The sequence below is a fragment of the Carex rostrata genome, chromosome 5 (genome assembly GCF_964058835.1).
Source record: "Carex rostrata chromosome 5, lpCarRost1.2, whole genome shotgun sequence".
Taxonomy (NCBI): Eukaryota; Viridiplantae; Streptophyta; class Magnoliopsida; order Poales; family Cyperaceae; genus Carex; species Carex rostrata.
This window is the reverse complement of record NC_135922.1, coordinates 13,146,804-13,161,756: the sequence shown is the minus strand read 5'-3', so window position 1 is coordinate 13,161,756 and position 14,953 is coordinate 13,146,804. Positions and strand designations below refer to the sequence as shown.

At 32.0% G+C, this 14,953-nt stretch overlaps 1 protein-coding gene and 1 non-coding gene across 3 annotated transcripts; one reads left to right on the top strand and one right to left on the bottom strand.

Moving 5' to 3' along the window:
• Nucleotides 1–7,618: 7,618 nt before the first annotated feature.
• Nucleotides 7,619–7,690, bottom strand: TRNAP-UGG (transfer RNA proline (anticodon UGG)). The gene has a single exon. It is a non-coding gene; the product is annotated as a tRNA-Pro (tRNA).
• An 812-nt stretch (nucleotides 7,691–8,502) lies between these two features.
• On the top strand, nucleotides 8,503–13,189 carry LOC144554733 (uncharacterized). 2 transcript variants are annotated; one of them, XM_078303053.1, is made up of 7 exons: nucleotides 8,503–8,634; nucleotides 9,429–10,299; nucleotides 10,945–11,214; nucleotides 11,870–11,950; nucleotides 12,082–12,196; nucleotides 12,378–12,444; nucleotides 12,746–13,189. In XM_078303053.1, exons 2-7 carry the CDS (start codon nucleotides 9,484–9,486, stop codon nucleotides 12,771–12,773), a joined length of 1,377 nt encoding a protein of 458 aa, XP_078159179.1. In that variant the 5' UTR covers nucleotides 8,503–8,634; nucleotides 9,429–9,483; the 3' UTR covers nucleotides 12,774–13,189. The 2 variants fall into 2 exon arrangements, with proteins under 2 accessions (XP_078159179.1, XP_078159180.1); XM_078303054.1 differs by lacking the exon at nucleotides 8,503–8,634 and having other exon boundaries at nucleotides 9,895–10,037; nucleotides 10,133–10,299; nucleotides 12,746–13,056.
• The last annotated feature ends 1,764 nt before the right edge of the window (nucleotides 13,190–14,953 follow it).

The following is a 14,953-nucleotide window of genomic DNA, read 5'->3' as shown; positions in this document are numbered from 1 at the left end:
TTGGTCCAGATCCATAAATTTTTTATAAAATTTCTAGAAAAGCAACAAAGTTTCTCGTTAACAGTACTTTTGAACTGGTCTGGTGGACTTTCCAATTTTAGAGAGAGACAAAGTGTACTACAAAATTTCAAAATCCATAAAGAAGCAGCTGCACGAATTTTGATGTTAATCTAATGATGCAAATTTTGGATTTTATTTGGAACAGAAAAAATTGAAGCAGTAGAGCATATTTATCTCACAACTCAAATGAGTTTTTAAATAATTGTTAATCACCTTTTATAAAGTAAAGTCTCTAAATTTTCGTAATTTTCATATTCTGAATTCATCCGTTTATAGTGGATTTGATTTTAAATTTTGACATATATATGTTTACTATCGATATTCGTATTGGAATCTGTCACACCCCGGGACAGGGGGTCGCGCAGTTTCGTTTTAAAATGCGGTTTTGTTCATGCAGATATATATATATATATATTGATATATGTTTATGTGGGTGGGCCTGATTCTATTAGTATGCGGGGGGGTGGCAGGGGGGCGGCAGCCCCCTGCGAGCGTTGTCTGAGGTTACGAAGCACCGCTCAATAGAGCACGGAAAATTTTATTTTGGAGAAGTCAAATGGTATGAAAATCCTTTAACCGACGGTCCAGATTAGTCAAATTATCATATGATTTGATTTAAAACAAGTTTGGTTCAAATCCGATTTAATTTGGCTAAGTTATACTTAAAACAACATTTTTTTCAGAACCCATTGCGGCCCGCAAGAGGACTGTTGCGGCCCGCAACACTTCCCAAAATTTCCAGCCTCTGCAAACTGCCTCTGACTCCATTCATTGCGGCCCGCAATAAAGTTATTGCGGCCCGCAATGACCTGGTTGGAAGTCAGCCTGCGAACTTCCCTCTGTCTGCTCTCATTGCGGCCCGCAATAGGGTTATTGCGGCCCGCAATAAGAGTACTGTTTTTCATTCCTTTGCCCATTTTCGTGGAATTTCACCCCGTTTTCAAACCCGATCAAATCCCCGTATACTTAAACAATTACTCCCCATTCACTGGACCTTTTAATGACATTAAAAATGCAATTTCAACATTTAAATCATAACAACTATTTAAAACATACCGTTAGGGTTTTATAACATAATACGGTTCGATAATAACCTATACATCAAAATAACCGACTACGGGTTCAACTACACATTCAAAATGGACAAAAAAGGGTTTGGCATAACCTATTAGCCCGGCCTAAACTCACGTGTCGAGCCCGAGTCCCACTTCACTCGCGTTTACCTGCACATATCAATTCAAAGGGAAAAATTCCCCGAGGGGAGGGGGTGAGAAAACCTGTCATCCGTTTTCTCAGTGCGGAATTTAAAGGGCTACTGGATTTGTGCGAAATCCATCACCATAACTAAATACACTAGCAATAGGGCATCTATTTATTCATTTACCAGTAATAATAAATGCACATGTACCGGGAATAGATTCAAACGGATTTCAATTCACATCTCATCAACATCAATCAACGAATTTTCCAGAAAGATTTGGTTTCACAGATATAATATATATAAGTCTGGTTATGAGGTACAGATATCAACTATCGATCACCTCCGGCTTAACAGTTCTATTTTCTGGTTTCAAGTCATACAATCTCATCAATTCATCACTTAAAATAAACACGGGCATATTCCGCGAATATGCAACAGAATATCACTTTTCTCAAAAAGAAATCACTGACACTTTCCCTGAATCACTGAACCACAGTTCTACCTAAAATTACACTGCACTTTCCTTACCCAACCGGTACTGGGTTCACTAGGGCCATTCTCCAGATGCGCATAAGGGTCCTGGATGAAAGTCTAGTAGCTAGCTAGACTTTCCACTATGATACACTGTTCACTTCACACAATCAATCCAAGTCATACTGTGGTTCCACTCACTTATTCAAAACGACAGATCAACAATCGATAAACCGTACCAACATGAGAATCATAACAGTTATACAATTCAATTACACTAATATCACAATTAATGCAATGCGGCAACAAATGCTTTCAATCAGAGATTCAACATGCTATGCACAGTTTATTTAAATCAAGCAATCAACATAAATATAATAATATGCACCGTTATTTAGTTCTACGAATAAACCCCAAAACAGATCCCGTGAACCCCCGCACCTGGTTACGTAGGGCACGTAGAGGGTCCGCGATCTCGCGACTCGGTAAGCTCGTCAATCCCGCTAGCCGTGCTCGTTAGGATCTATACATAGGTCAATTTATTAAATTCCGACATTTTTACAATTTAAACCCTCAAATCAATTTTTTTTGGGAAAAATCCGTAAATTGGAATTTGGTTGCACTTTGGAACACGGAATCAGTCAATTTACACTATATAAACAACAAAGGCACGGAATAATCAATTTGGTACGATTCTACGGGTTTTCACCGAAACCCTAAAAACACGGAATCGAGAAATGAGAGAGAAATAGAAACGGAAATTACCAATGGAACGGATGGATGTGCGAGATTTGAGCTCCTCTTCTTAAATCTCGGTTTTCGGGCAAAACGGTCACCGGGGTGTCTCTCTCTCACTCTCTCTCTCTCTCGTTCTTTCTCTCTTGGCGGAAACGAAGGAAAAGAAGAAGAAAAGGAAAGGGTGGGGGCGCAGGAAAGGAAAGGAAGGAGGGGAAGAAAAGAATGACAAGGGGCCCCACTTGTAAGTGGTATTTTTTGCAAAATAAACCCCCCACTTGTTCGATATTGATTAAATGATTTATATAACACCTATTGCTCCTCTTTCTTAACACAATTAATCGTATAATTATTGTTCACCATCCACGTCACTAATTTAATATATACGTATATATATATTATTCGATTTAACCACTTATTATTTTAATTCAATCTGAATTTTAAAAGTTCACGGTGTTACAGAATCTGCTAATTGAAAAGTGAATACGAATTAATATTAGCATTATTCACTCTGAATTTGCTCTTTTCTGATGTCTATGAAACATTGAAAGCCTGAACCGCAAAAATACAAAAACATATCATCAGAAAAGAATATCACAAGTGTTGAACAAATATAAAGGAAAAGGTTTGGTGAAATCAAAATGAAGAATACTATATTATTTTCTGCATTATCTTACAGCTTATTTTATATTTGTTAAAGTCTAATAACAATTTTTTTAATGCTGTCTAATCACAGATTATAAAGCCAAAAACTGTATAATATTAATTTCTAATATTTTGTCTTTATCTTCATATATATTTTTTGTTAGAGTAGAAAAATAAATTATTATTAAATTTGGTTAATATAATTAATCCTCTTCATATGTCAAATATATACAACTGTGCATATCTTATTATATTTACGCTAGATAGTTTGCATATGTTAAGATTAGATAATACTTTAATTATATTTTTTTTGTTACATTTCCTGATATGAATTTTATGATCCGATTCGGTTCATTATGTGAGCGATTTAATTCATGAATTTGTATTCACAACATGAGTCGACGACTATCAACTAAAATTTGTTAATTTTTATGCTTGAAAGTTTCATTTGTATTTTATCTCTTTCAAAATTTCCTTGTTCATGTTTTATGATTCTTATGTTAGATTGCACAAACAAAATTTAATTTACTATAATAGTGATTTTTTTAATTTAGTATAAATAGTTATTATTTATTGTAACTAGTTGTTCTACTTTACTTTTGAGAAAAAAAATAGCGAATCTTAGCGTTTCCATTCAATTTTTCAATCCAATTCAAAATAAAATTATTCAAGATATGAATGAATATATGACAATAATAGTTTTTTTTTTGTTCTTTAAGCAAACAAGGTTCATGTAAATTGTTCCTCTCACAACACTTGTGTGAGTGAATTGAATGAGTTTGAATGCCCAAATTGCATGACTACAACAAAAAATGAAAATAGTGTTTGTGATTTTTTGAAAAACATTGATAATTCATGTTATATATACACACGTGAAGATATAATAAGGTTTCAGCATAAGAGAAAAAATATATAGAGAAAGATTTACACTACAACATAGGAAAATATAAAAACTATATAACAAGTATTGATTAGATTCTCATTCTAAATTAATATTAATAATGAGATATTGGATGAAATCACTTTATTTTTTACACCAAATATTAATGAAATTTAGCAGACTAATATCAAACATTTTAATAGAAAAAATATAACATATAGTAATTTTAAACAAAAGATTAGATCACAAATTACATAGGCTGACATTAACAAAAATAAGATAGATTAAGAAAACAAAAAAAAATATATAATTTAGAAATCACATATATTAAATCCAACATACATGTTATGTTTAAACATGGTTAATTACAATCCTAGTAGAGATAACTCAAATTCTGATACCCCTATAAAGCCGACATTTTTATTTTTACCCAATTAAAAAATTATTTTAATAATAATAACTAAAGTTTAGGAGAAATTTTAAAAATATTCAAACCGTGGAATTTTTCCACGGCCTAGAATTTTAATTCCAAACCGTAGAAAAATTCCACGGTTCCAACTTTTTTTTTTGTTTTTACAAAACAGGTTGTATTTATTTTTATTTTTTGTATTGAAATATTAGAAATGTTGGATATATTTCTTTGAAAATAGATGGAATACAATATAATTTGATTTATTAGAAAGACTGTAACAAATAACCTGGATCAACATTTTTCAGGCCGGATTTTTCGCGGCTATAAGAAAAATTAATATATTTCATTAAGTGTTATTGTAAAAAAATAAAAATGCTTGGATTTTGAGTTATTGATCCCGGTTCAAAAGTCACTTCTAGGTAATACATAAAATATTGTCATCCTTCTAGTACATTTAATTTATAAAAAGTTGTATCTATTTTGATAATTCTTTTTGAATAACAATCAATAAATAACTTAAAGTTTTTATTTTTAAAAAAATAGATACAACATTTTATAAATTAAATGTACTAGAAGGATGACAATATTTTCTGTATTACCTAGAAGTGACTTTTCAACCGGGATCAATAACTCAAAATCCAAGCATTTTTATTTTTTTACAATGACACATAATGAAATATATTAATTTTTCTTACAGCCACGAAAAATTCGGCCTGAAAAATATTGATCGGGTTATTTGTTACAGTCTTTCTAATAAATCAAATTATATTGTATTTCATCTATTTTCAAAGAAATATATTCAATATTTCTAACATTTCAATACAAAAAATAAATAAATAAATAATAAATAAATAAATAAATAATTCTAATATAATCAAAGTTGTATCTTTTTTGTTAAGTTATAGGAGACGGTTTCGATACAACACACATGACAAGATAAATCAAAAATAACAAAATGTAAAACATGGTCACGCTGTGAATCCTACAAGATAATCAAAATATATGAGGAGTCCTACAAGATAATCAAAATAACAAAATATAACACGCTGTGAATCCTACTGGCCACGCTGTGAATATACATGGTGCTCTGTAACATTATGTAAATTATATATATAATATGTAATCCAATTTTTCTATAGTTCTAACTATATATTTTGCAAAAATGTAAATTTTGAATGACACAATATCAACAATAATTTTAAACATTTATTTTTCAGAAAAGTTCAAACTAAATCAGCCAAGCACAAAGCTAATCTCTATTATATTATTAAGCACGTTGGGTGTCCGATCCGCCAACGGCTACGATTGAAAGATGAAACTTCGGATTTGATCTCAGCCCTCCAATTACATAATTTGTCTTATTTTGATTAAATGCATATGTTTTATGTATAAAAGTCTAAATTTAGTTAAAAACATACTCACTACATGTGCTGTCACACTAGGCCTGCAAACGAACCGAACCAAACCGAACCTACCCAAGTTCGAATTCGAATCGAACCCAGTTCGAAATTGAAATGATTTCAAACCTAAAAAACTAGTTCGAATTCGATTCGGTATAATTCGAACTGGTTCGATTCGAATCGAAATTAATTCAAAATTAAAACCAATTCAATTAAATTTAAATATTTTAATTAAGTTCAAATCTAAAAATTTTCAAACCCATTATATAAGTTCGGACCTTAAAATAACCTTCAGACCCATTATTTGAGTCCGAATAGGCAGGTAAGCAATACAGCGCCCCCCTCCTCTTCTTTTATAGGAGCTTGAGCGCTAGAAATTACTTGTTTGATGATTGTGGGACTTATGAACCGCTGCAGTATATTACATACCGACTCCGAAGGCAACGGAAGCAGTAAATGGCACAGGAAATTCACGTGCAGCCCATTTACGGGCTATTGGCCCAAAATAATAAAAGGCAAATTAACAAGATATTGGCTCCCGTATATTACATGTGCAGCCATTTCTATAGAACAAATAATGTATGATGGTAGGGCCTAATATTTAAATATAGATAATTTTGAACCCAAAATAATTTCGAACCGAACTGATTCGAACCTGCCCTGATTCGAATTCGAATTGAATTAATTTCGAATCGAACTAGTTTGAATTAATTTCGAACCGAATTAGTTTCGAATCGAATTTTTTTCGAACTTTTTCGAATCGAACTCGAATCGAATCACGAATCTCGAATTTTTTGTGCACCCCTATGTCACACGATATGTTACAATTAAAATTGAACAAATTCTGAAATTTAGCGATATATTTATCCGTTTTCTTATTTCTTTGTTTCCATATATCTCTTTTTCAATTGAGAAGACTCCACCTTCCATTTTTCTTATTTCTTTGTTTCCTTACTTCTTCGTTTCTATACGGATTACAATGAAAATCAATTTTTTTTTTAATTTTCTTATTTCTCTTTCTTTGTTTCTATACATATTGATGTAGGCAATTTAGAATATATTTTTAATATAGAATATATCAATGTGTGTGTGTGTGTATTCTAAATTGGAAACAAAGAAGAAAAATAATATAAATTGGAAACAAAGAAGAATATAAATTGGAACGTGTGTGTGAATATATATTTCTCTTATAATATGTGTGTGTGTATATATATCATATACATACACACGATAACACTTTGTATTTATGTTTTTTGATATCATATTATATGTCGATCTTGAATTGTTTGTATGATATTTGATATTAGATTCGAATCAAGCTATTATTTGATATCATTGGTACTTAAAAATAAAGAATCATCACATCATCAAATTGTTATCAGATATCACGATTAAAGTTAATTAAAAATACAGAATCATATAAATTTTTTATTAACATGTGTCTTGATTTTTAGTAATTATTATTTTTTATTGATATATTTGTTTCTTATAATATGTCTCCGTTGCAACGTACAGATATGATACTAGTAATTTAATAATATTGTTATCAAGAGTTAATAATTAAATGTTTTTCCATCAAAAGCAAACGATAAGCCAAGCGCAGAAAACAAAAATAAAAAGGAAATTAAGAAACATAGTCAGATTTTCAAATTGAAAATAAATTCGTAAGTACATGATTTTCATCAAGTTGCTCCAAAGATGCTCCTTTGCAAAAACTCATCGAGTCCGCATCAACTAAATTTTAGTATCAAGGTCTGAAAAGGTAAGTCTAGAAGACAGCAACACAAACTTCGATGTACCTAAAAGAGGAAAAGGGGGCATTCCGAGAATCGAACTCGGGACCTCTCGCACCCAAAGCGAGAATCATACCACTAGACCAAATGCCCTTGTTGTTATTTGGAGATATCTTATTCTTATAAACCAACTATTAATTCACAGCGATTTCATTCTCCGAGTGACTTTATCAGGCGTTTAATATGAAACTATTTTAACGATATTGAGATTTTCCCATCAAGTTTGAATAAATTGGAATTTTCCATACTGCGGATTAATTACACCAAATTTATTAATTTCTATGTACTTCGGACATCAAATTAGTTTTTCTTTTTAACATATTTAATTGTAAGAAAATACCGGACAAGTTTCTATGTACTGTTGAACTCCATATATATTCCGAAAAAAAAAATACCGGACAAATTTTAGAGGTACACTTGCTACTGCTATTGCTTGTACCTTTTCGTTTCCCTCCAAAAATTCGGCTAAAGATTTTAACAGCGAATTTTAGCTTCATGCAGCGCACAAACTATATGCAGTGCGGTTTTGATTCTATAACCAGTGTGCTGCATGAAGCCAAAGCTACTCTGTTAAAATCTTTACCCAAAAATTCGTAGTTGCACCGCACGAGTGCAGCTAATAAAATAATGTTATATTTTCTCTGCAAAGAACTTTGTGGTTCTTTGTGTTGCACTCTCGAAACACTCTTCTACATGTTTATTAACACCGATGTGGAAACAATAAATCCGATTTCAATCGAGTATCTTCCTTCTCCAAGAAGATGCCCAAACCTGAATTCAAATCCGATTTAAATTGGACGGTCTGGATCTAAACACAAAATTTGGGTTAACTTCGAGAATTCTAATTCCCCAACGCCGATCGCCTTATATTTTCTCTTGTAAGAAGAGATTTTCATCATGTCACAAAGAGATCAATCTTCTAGTTCGATTCCTCTTAGTTACTCCGTTTTTCTCTAAATCGCTCTCGCAGTACTTGATCGATCGATCGAAGCAGCATCTATCTACCACGGGATGTTTTTCGTCTGAGATAACTCGAGGTCAGTGAGAACTGTTAGTATAGTTGTTACTTTCTTTTGTTTTTCATTTTTCAACGGTTTCAAATCATTCGAAATGATGCGTTTTCGATGCGAGCGGGATGGAAAATGCTATCAATGATGGTTTTGGGAGGGTTCTATGGAAAAATTTACAATTCGAGGTTTTTGAGAACTTTCAAGGCTTTTTTGTAGTTACTTGATAAAAGATCATATCATCTCTCCTTAATGATGCCTTTAAGACTAATTTTTATTGTGCTTGTCATGAAACTCCCATTGAAAGCTGAAATTGATTTGTGTATTATCCCAAATAGCTCACTTCACTTAATTCTGTCAAAGAAAACAAAATGTTAGCGAAATTTATTTCCATTATTAAGCGGAAACTTTCTCAGGATATGGAATAATTCAAATTTCAGGTTAAATGTGTATCAATGCTGAAGCTGGAGATCAAATGCATATCTTGATATTTATTAGTCCTTAATTTACTCCCTTTATCATTGACAACGTAAAATAGGAAATAAGATAAGATCCTGAAAATGCATATCATTGATTACTTCAAAATTAATGCATAATCATTGAAAAGAGACCTGATTGATATGACAAATAGCACATTGGATTACTCAGATAACAACAATTGTCTATAGCCCCTTTCAAATTAGCAATTTAACAGAAAAATTATTTATATATATATATTTTTTAAACTTTTCTCTCAGCTAGTTATCTGTCTATTTGTTACCAATTGGCACAGCAAAATCTGTCAAAATTTCTTTTATTCAGAGCTAAAATTTTATACTTAACAGGTCTAAGGCAAAAACAAGCTCAGTAAAGCTACCTTCGAACAGAATATTTGATAAAATGGAGGGTGAGAATGAAAATACACCGCTGACTAGAAGATTAACATATGTCAAGTCTCAAGAGCCCGACGAGCTATCCCAAGCCGATGCATTAAATGCAATCGATAGATTCCTCTCATTTGAAGAAGAGGAAGAGAAAGAGAATACATACTCGGGCATATTATCACACAATAATTGCACTGATACGGTGACAGAGATAAATACAGAACTCAATTTAAGTGCAAAAGTGGTCAATTATTTGTCAAACTGGCATGAGGACAAGTCTTTGATCCATAAATTGGATGTTTTTGACTGGGTTGAGACGTGTCAGGAGGACGGGGAGAACTGTGGCACTTATGATGTGGGGCCCGCTACTCAGATGGCAGCTGAAGTATTAGAGGAGCTGTTCCATGCACCAACTCCAAATAAAATTAAAGAAACTGAGATGGGAAGTGAAATAAGGGGAAGTGAGAAGGAACACTGTATGTTTACACACCCCAAGAGAAGGCGAACTATTGCGAATAAAACTCTGCGGCGCTCTGTGTTGCATGGTCTGGACGGATGTGTTTCAGATAGGTTGCCTTTAATTATGGATGCTGTCAGAAGAAAGAAGAGGTCGCATTTTGTTAGGCACTATGGGTCTAAACATGGAAATTTGAGTGTTTGTATAGGTTCTGATGGTGGTGTGGATTTCTTGGATGAGAGAAGAAATCGAAGAGATATGCATGATGATAGCACGAGTTTTTCCGATCAGAGAAGAATTAGAAGTCGTGCACGTGCAGTTCATGTTATTTTTAGCCAAAACTTAGACCCGAAAGTCGTGAGGCAACAGAAAAAGGTATAAATTCTCCTTTTCTCGTATCCTATTTCAGGTATCTAATACTGGGTTCTTTTTTTTACCAAACTTGGGGTTTGATTATTTATTAAAAGCAACCCCATTTCTCATACATGCACTTCTGCCACAATTGTTTGGGTAAATTGGCAAATGATACCCACCAGACCATATAATAATAATGGAAGTTGACAAAATTGAACCAAATAATACAAACCCTTAAATCTCTGGCATTGAATGTGCCTTTTTTCCATCAAACTTATCTAAAGGTTGTGCAATTTGCAAATATTTCAAAAAAGTGGGATGCAAATTGCAATTATGAGAACCGTTAGCTGTTTTTTGCAAATATTGCAACCTGTTAAACTTTGTTTGCAAAAAAAATCCATTTATGTTCCTGTATACATATTCACAAATATCTGAAAATTCATTGAACAATGTGTTATCCTTTGATTGTTAATTCAAATATTCCATCCTTTTTGAAATTAACTTAACAGTACATGTATCTAGTTGATGTACCAATACCACTATACCAGCAATATACCACCCAGTATAAATTCAAACCAGATCATATATGACTCTGACAAATGTGCAAAGTCACAAAAAGTTGTGTAAAACTCTTCTCTGAAATACTTTTTTTCCACTTTTGGTAAGATTTTATTGCAGTTTGGCGCTTCAACTGTGTTATCAATGTCAGATGCAACCCACTTTGTAGCAGATCAGTTTGCAAGAACCAAGAACATGCTGGAGGCGATTGCTATGGGGCGACATGTGGTGAGACGTGATTGGCTCGACAGCTGTACCAAGGCTGGTTGTCTTGTCAGTGAAGAGAAATTTGTATTAAGAGATCTGAAGAAGGAGAGAGAGATTGGATTTAACATGCCTGATTCAATACACCGTGCTCAGAGATTTCCTTTGTTAGAGGTATGTGTTTGTTAGTTGTTTATTATAGGGAAAAAAAAAGAGTGAGGCTATGGTACTATGCATAGCGCAGATTGGTCCGTACTATGGATAAATATCTACGCTTTCCAAACAGTTGATCTAAACTGTTTAACATGATCTCCATATGAAAATGTACCTGTAGATCAAGTTTTACATTTTTTAGAATTTTTTACCATTTTTTTAGATTGGTAGAAAATCACTGCTTTTGAATGGTCTAGAATTTTTAGATCAAGTGATTTTCTATCTAAAAAATTTGTAAAAAAAACTCAAAAAAATGTAAAATTTAGTGTGCAAGTACATTTTCATGTGGAGAACATGTTGAACGGTTCATATCAACTATCTAGACTTTGAAAACAAAAATATTGATATGTAGTATGGACCAATCTGCATTATGCATGGTACCATAGCCTCACTCAAAAGAAAATATACATGTTTCATGCATTATTCACATAAATGTATCTAGTCCATTTGAAATTGAAAATATATTCTCCCTTGTTCTTTTTACTTATTATGAAATATTATTAGTTAGGACTTGGGAAAGCTATTATTGATGAAATAATCTTAATTAAGGCAGATTGATAATTTATATTGGGTTTGTAATTTACTTAAATTCATGCTGCTCTATGCATCTAATCAGGGCTGGAGGGTTTCAATTACACCAAAAGTTCGGCCCAATAAAGAGCTTCTTAAATGCTTAGTTAAGGCTTCTCGTGGCCAGGTATATTTTTATCATTATTAATATTTTTATCAGTAGTTCAACATATGCTAATATAATGTTAGTTGCACTTGACTTTGACTTGGGAATAAGCAACACATGTACTTAACATTTTTCTTTTCTAATTTGAACAGTTGGTGGAGCGGTTGAGTAGGTACACAATGGAGGATGAAGATAATTTACAGGGCAACTTCTTCATAATTTCATGCAAGGAAGACTACCAAATTTGTTCACCGCTCCTTAGTATAGGTAAGGTACCCTGCATAATATTGTGAAAATACATTATCTAAACCAAGGAGTATTTACCTTGGTTTTAGTTGAGCAATTGAAATTTAAAAAAAAAATCATCAAACAAAGATATCTGGCATAGGCCCACATCAAATATTTTTAAAATGAATAACTTGTATTTAAGAAAACAAACTTATTGCAGGGATTAAAGCTTATGACTCAGAGCTGTTGCTAAATGGTATAGTTACGCAAAAGCTGGAGTTTGAGAGGTAAACTTAAATTCTCTTTGCTTATGAGAGCAGTTTGAAATTGGAAACGGAAAATATAATTTATTTCAAAAATATCTTTGAATTATTGGCATGTGGACTTGATTCAGATCTGAAAGAAAACTGAAGTTCTTAATTTTCTCGTAATGAAATTGGAAGAAGAAACTAATTCCTGATTCGATAAAAGTAAAAAATTATGAGAAAGAGGCTGGAAGAAAAGAATCTGTTATGATTGAACCTTAACAGTTACATCTAAACACCGAGTTGCTTCAATTTGATCTGTAGTTCTTTTCTATGATTGTAGGCATCGCCTTTTTGCTCGAAAGAGATGATTTATAACTCTTGAACTTACTTCAGGGGAAGCAATGTGCCCCCCCCCCCCCCAAACCACCACCACCAAACAAACAAACAAAAAAAAATCATGTTTTCTCTCTCTTTTTTAATGATAGATAATCATGTTTTGTAATTAAGAAACCAGGTGTGATGATCTCTTATACAAGTGCCTATAGAAAGAGCTATTTTGTGTTACTGGGTAGTATAGAATCCATGTTTAGAAAACCGTAGAATTATAGCGTTTAGCCGCTTTCTGCTCTCTTTTTACCTCATGATTAATCCAAAAATGGTGCTTCTCTTGCTTGAGTAGATTTGGAGAGTTTTTAAGTTTTACACTGCTTATATTGGAGTAAATGTGTTATGTAGTTTGCCTGATTGCTTTGTCCATAAAGTGGTTTACTTGATAAGTGTTTATTTCAGTTCAAACAAATGTACATTTAAATGAGTATGTATTCTGCCATGAATTGGAAATCATATAGTGGATGAATTGGAGAGAAAAGTGTTCATTTTCAAGTTTAAATAGCGTGCATTTCAACCGAAACAAGTATTTATTCTAGATGTGCATTTTAGGTGGATCTGATCTTCATCTTAGTAATGAGTTTAGGAGTTTAATAAGTCTACAGATTCTCATTTCAATTTAAATGAGTGTCTTATATTAGTGCATTCGAAATTATGTATTTTATCGTCTAAAATTCATAAAATCATATTTACTCTTCTAAATTTCAAAAACTAAAATATTTATCTATTTATTGTCTTTTCTATTAAAATTCATTTTTAACTTATAAACTTAGTAAAAAAATTTTTTAAAAATATGTAGCATATGTAAGAGTTCAATTTGAAGGAAAAATATGTAATTTCGAAGTTATTGATGTACTTGCATGAAATTCCCCATTAAAAAAAGTCTTGAGGACAAAAGAAGACTTGACAAAGTTCAAAAGAAATCGTCTCCAATTCATCCACTATGGCTTGTAAAGTTACGCGTAAAGTTGTATGTACATTTGAAAAGTTGGCAAGTACATCAATAATGTATATTTTTACTTGGCAATTCATCCACTATGTTGAATCAAAAAAAAAAAATTCATCCACTATGGGTTTAATGTATATTTTTACTTGTAAAGTTACGCGTAAAGTTGTATGTACATTATGGGTTTAATACTTGGCAATTCATCCTTTTTACAAGTTTACAAGCCATAGGCATTAATACTCTTTTCTATTAAACCCATAGCTTTTGAAAAGTTGCCAAGTAAAAATAGTAAAAAGGATGACCATTTGAAATTGCTCTACAATTTACTGAGAAATCTCTGCTTAATAAAAATATTGTTTTTCAATATTCTAAATATCGAAGCACACACATTTTTCATTAAAGATATTCATGTATATGTCATCCCAAATTCCCAACCATATATAATTATAGTTTGATCAAGCAACCACCAAAAATTTAAATCAAATATTTAAGAGTATTTTTTTCTATGATGCACCATGTCAATGCACAAAATGTGGGAATTCTTTTTTTTTTTTTACAAATTAAGAAAAAGTATAATAATTATAAAAAATAAAATCTTCAACTACAAAATATGATTAAAAAAAAAATTATATAAACAGTCTTAGACAAATGGGCTGGCCCAACGTGCTCATCATTGAAAAAAAGAAAAAGAAAAATAAAAAAGCGACCCCATCAAATTTAACACGGGTCTTTATTCATACGCGTTTTTGTCCTTCCAAATCTACTTTTCAGCTACGCGCCCCCAGATGACGTGGCTCAATTTTGATTGGATTATTTTCTCTCACTTTGGCGGGAATTTTTATTAATAGAAAATATATTAAATAAATATCGACAAGAGAATTAATAGTTGACTTGAACCAAGTCTTTTTTTAGATCTACATCAATTTCTTGAACTTTGAAAATCAAATCGTATAATGTTTATTTTAACTTAATTTTAGAAAACCAATGAATCACGACTCACAAATTAAGCAATTCAATGATCAAAATGGGAATGAGAATCTGAGCAATTTCCTTGTATTTAAATTCAAATTACATGTTCACCATGTTCTCAATTGGGTCCACATTATTCTAGTCACCTCATCTCTATATATATTCATTATGTTTAGGTCAATCACACCAAATATATCTGAAGCTAAAACTTTCAACAACAACAACAAAAAATAAAGAAATATCACA

What these genes read in the sequence shown, in the direction of transcription:
- LOC144554733 (XM_078303053.1), top strand. Translation starts at nt 9,484, where the DNA reads ATGGAGGGTGAGAATGAAAATACACCGCTGACTAGAAGATTAACATAT. An exon ending in TCGTGAGGCAACAGAAAAAG is followed by an intron (nt 10,300 to 10,944) that starts GTATAAATTCTC and finishes ACTTTTGGTAAG; the next exon opens with ATTTTATTGCAGTTTGGCGC. An exon ending in CAAAAGCTGGAGTTTGAGAG is followed by an intron (nt 12,445 to 12,745) that starts GTAAACTTAAAT and finishes CTATGATTGTAG; the next exon opens with GCATCGCCTTTTTGCTCGAA.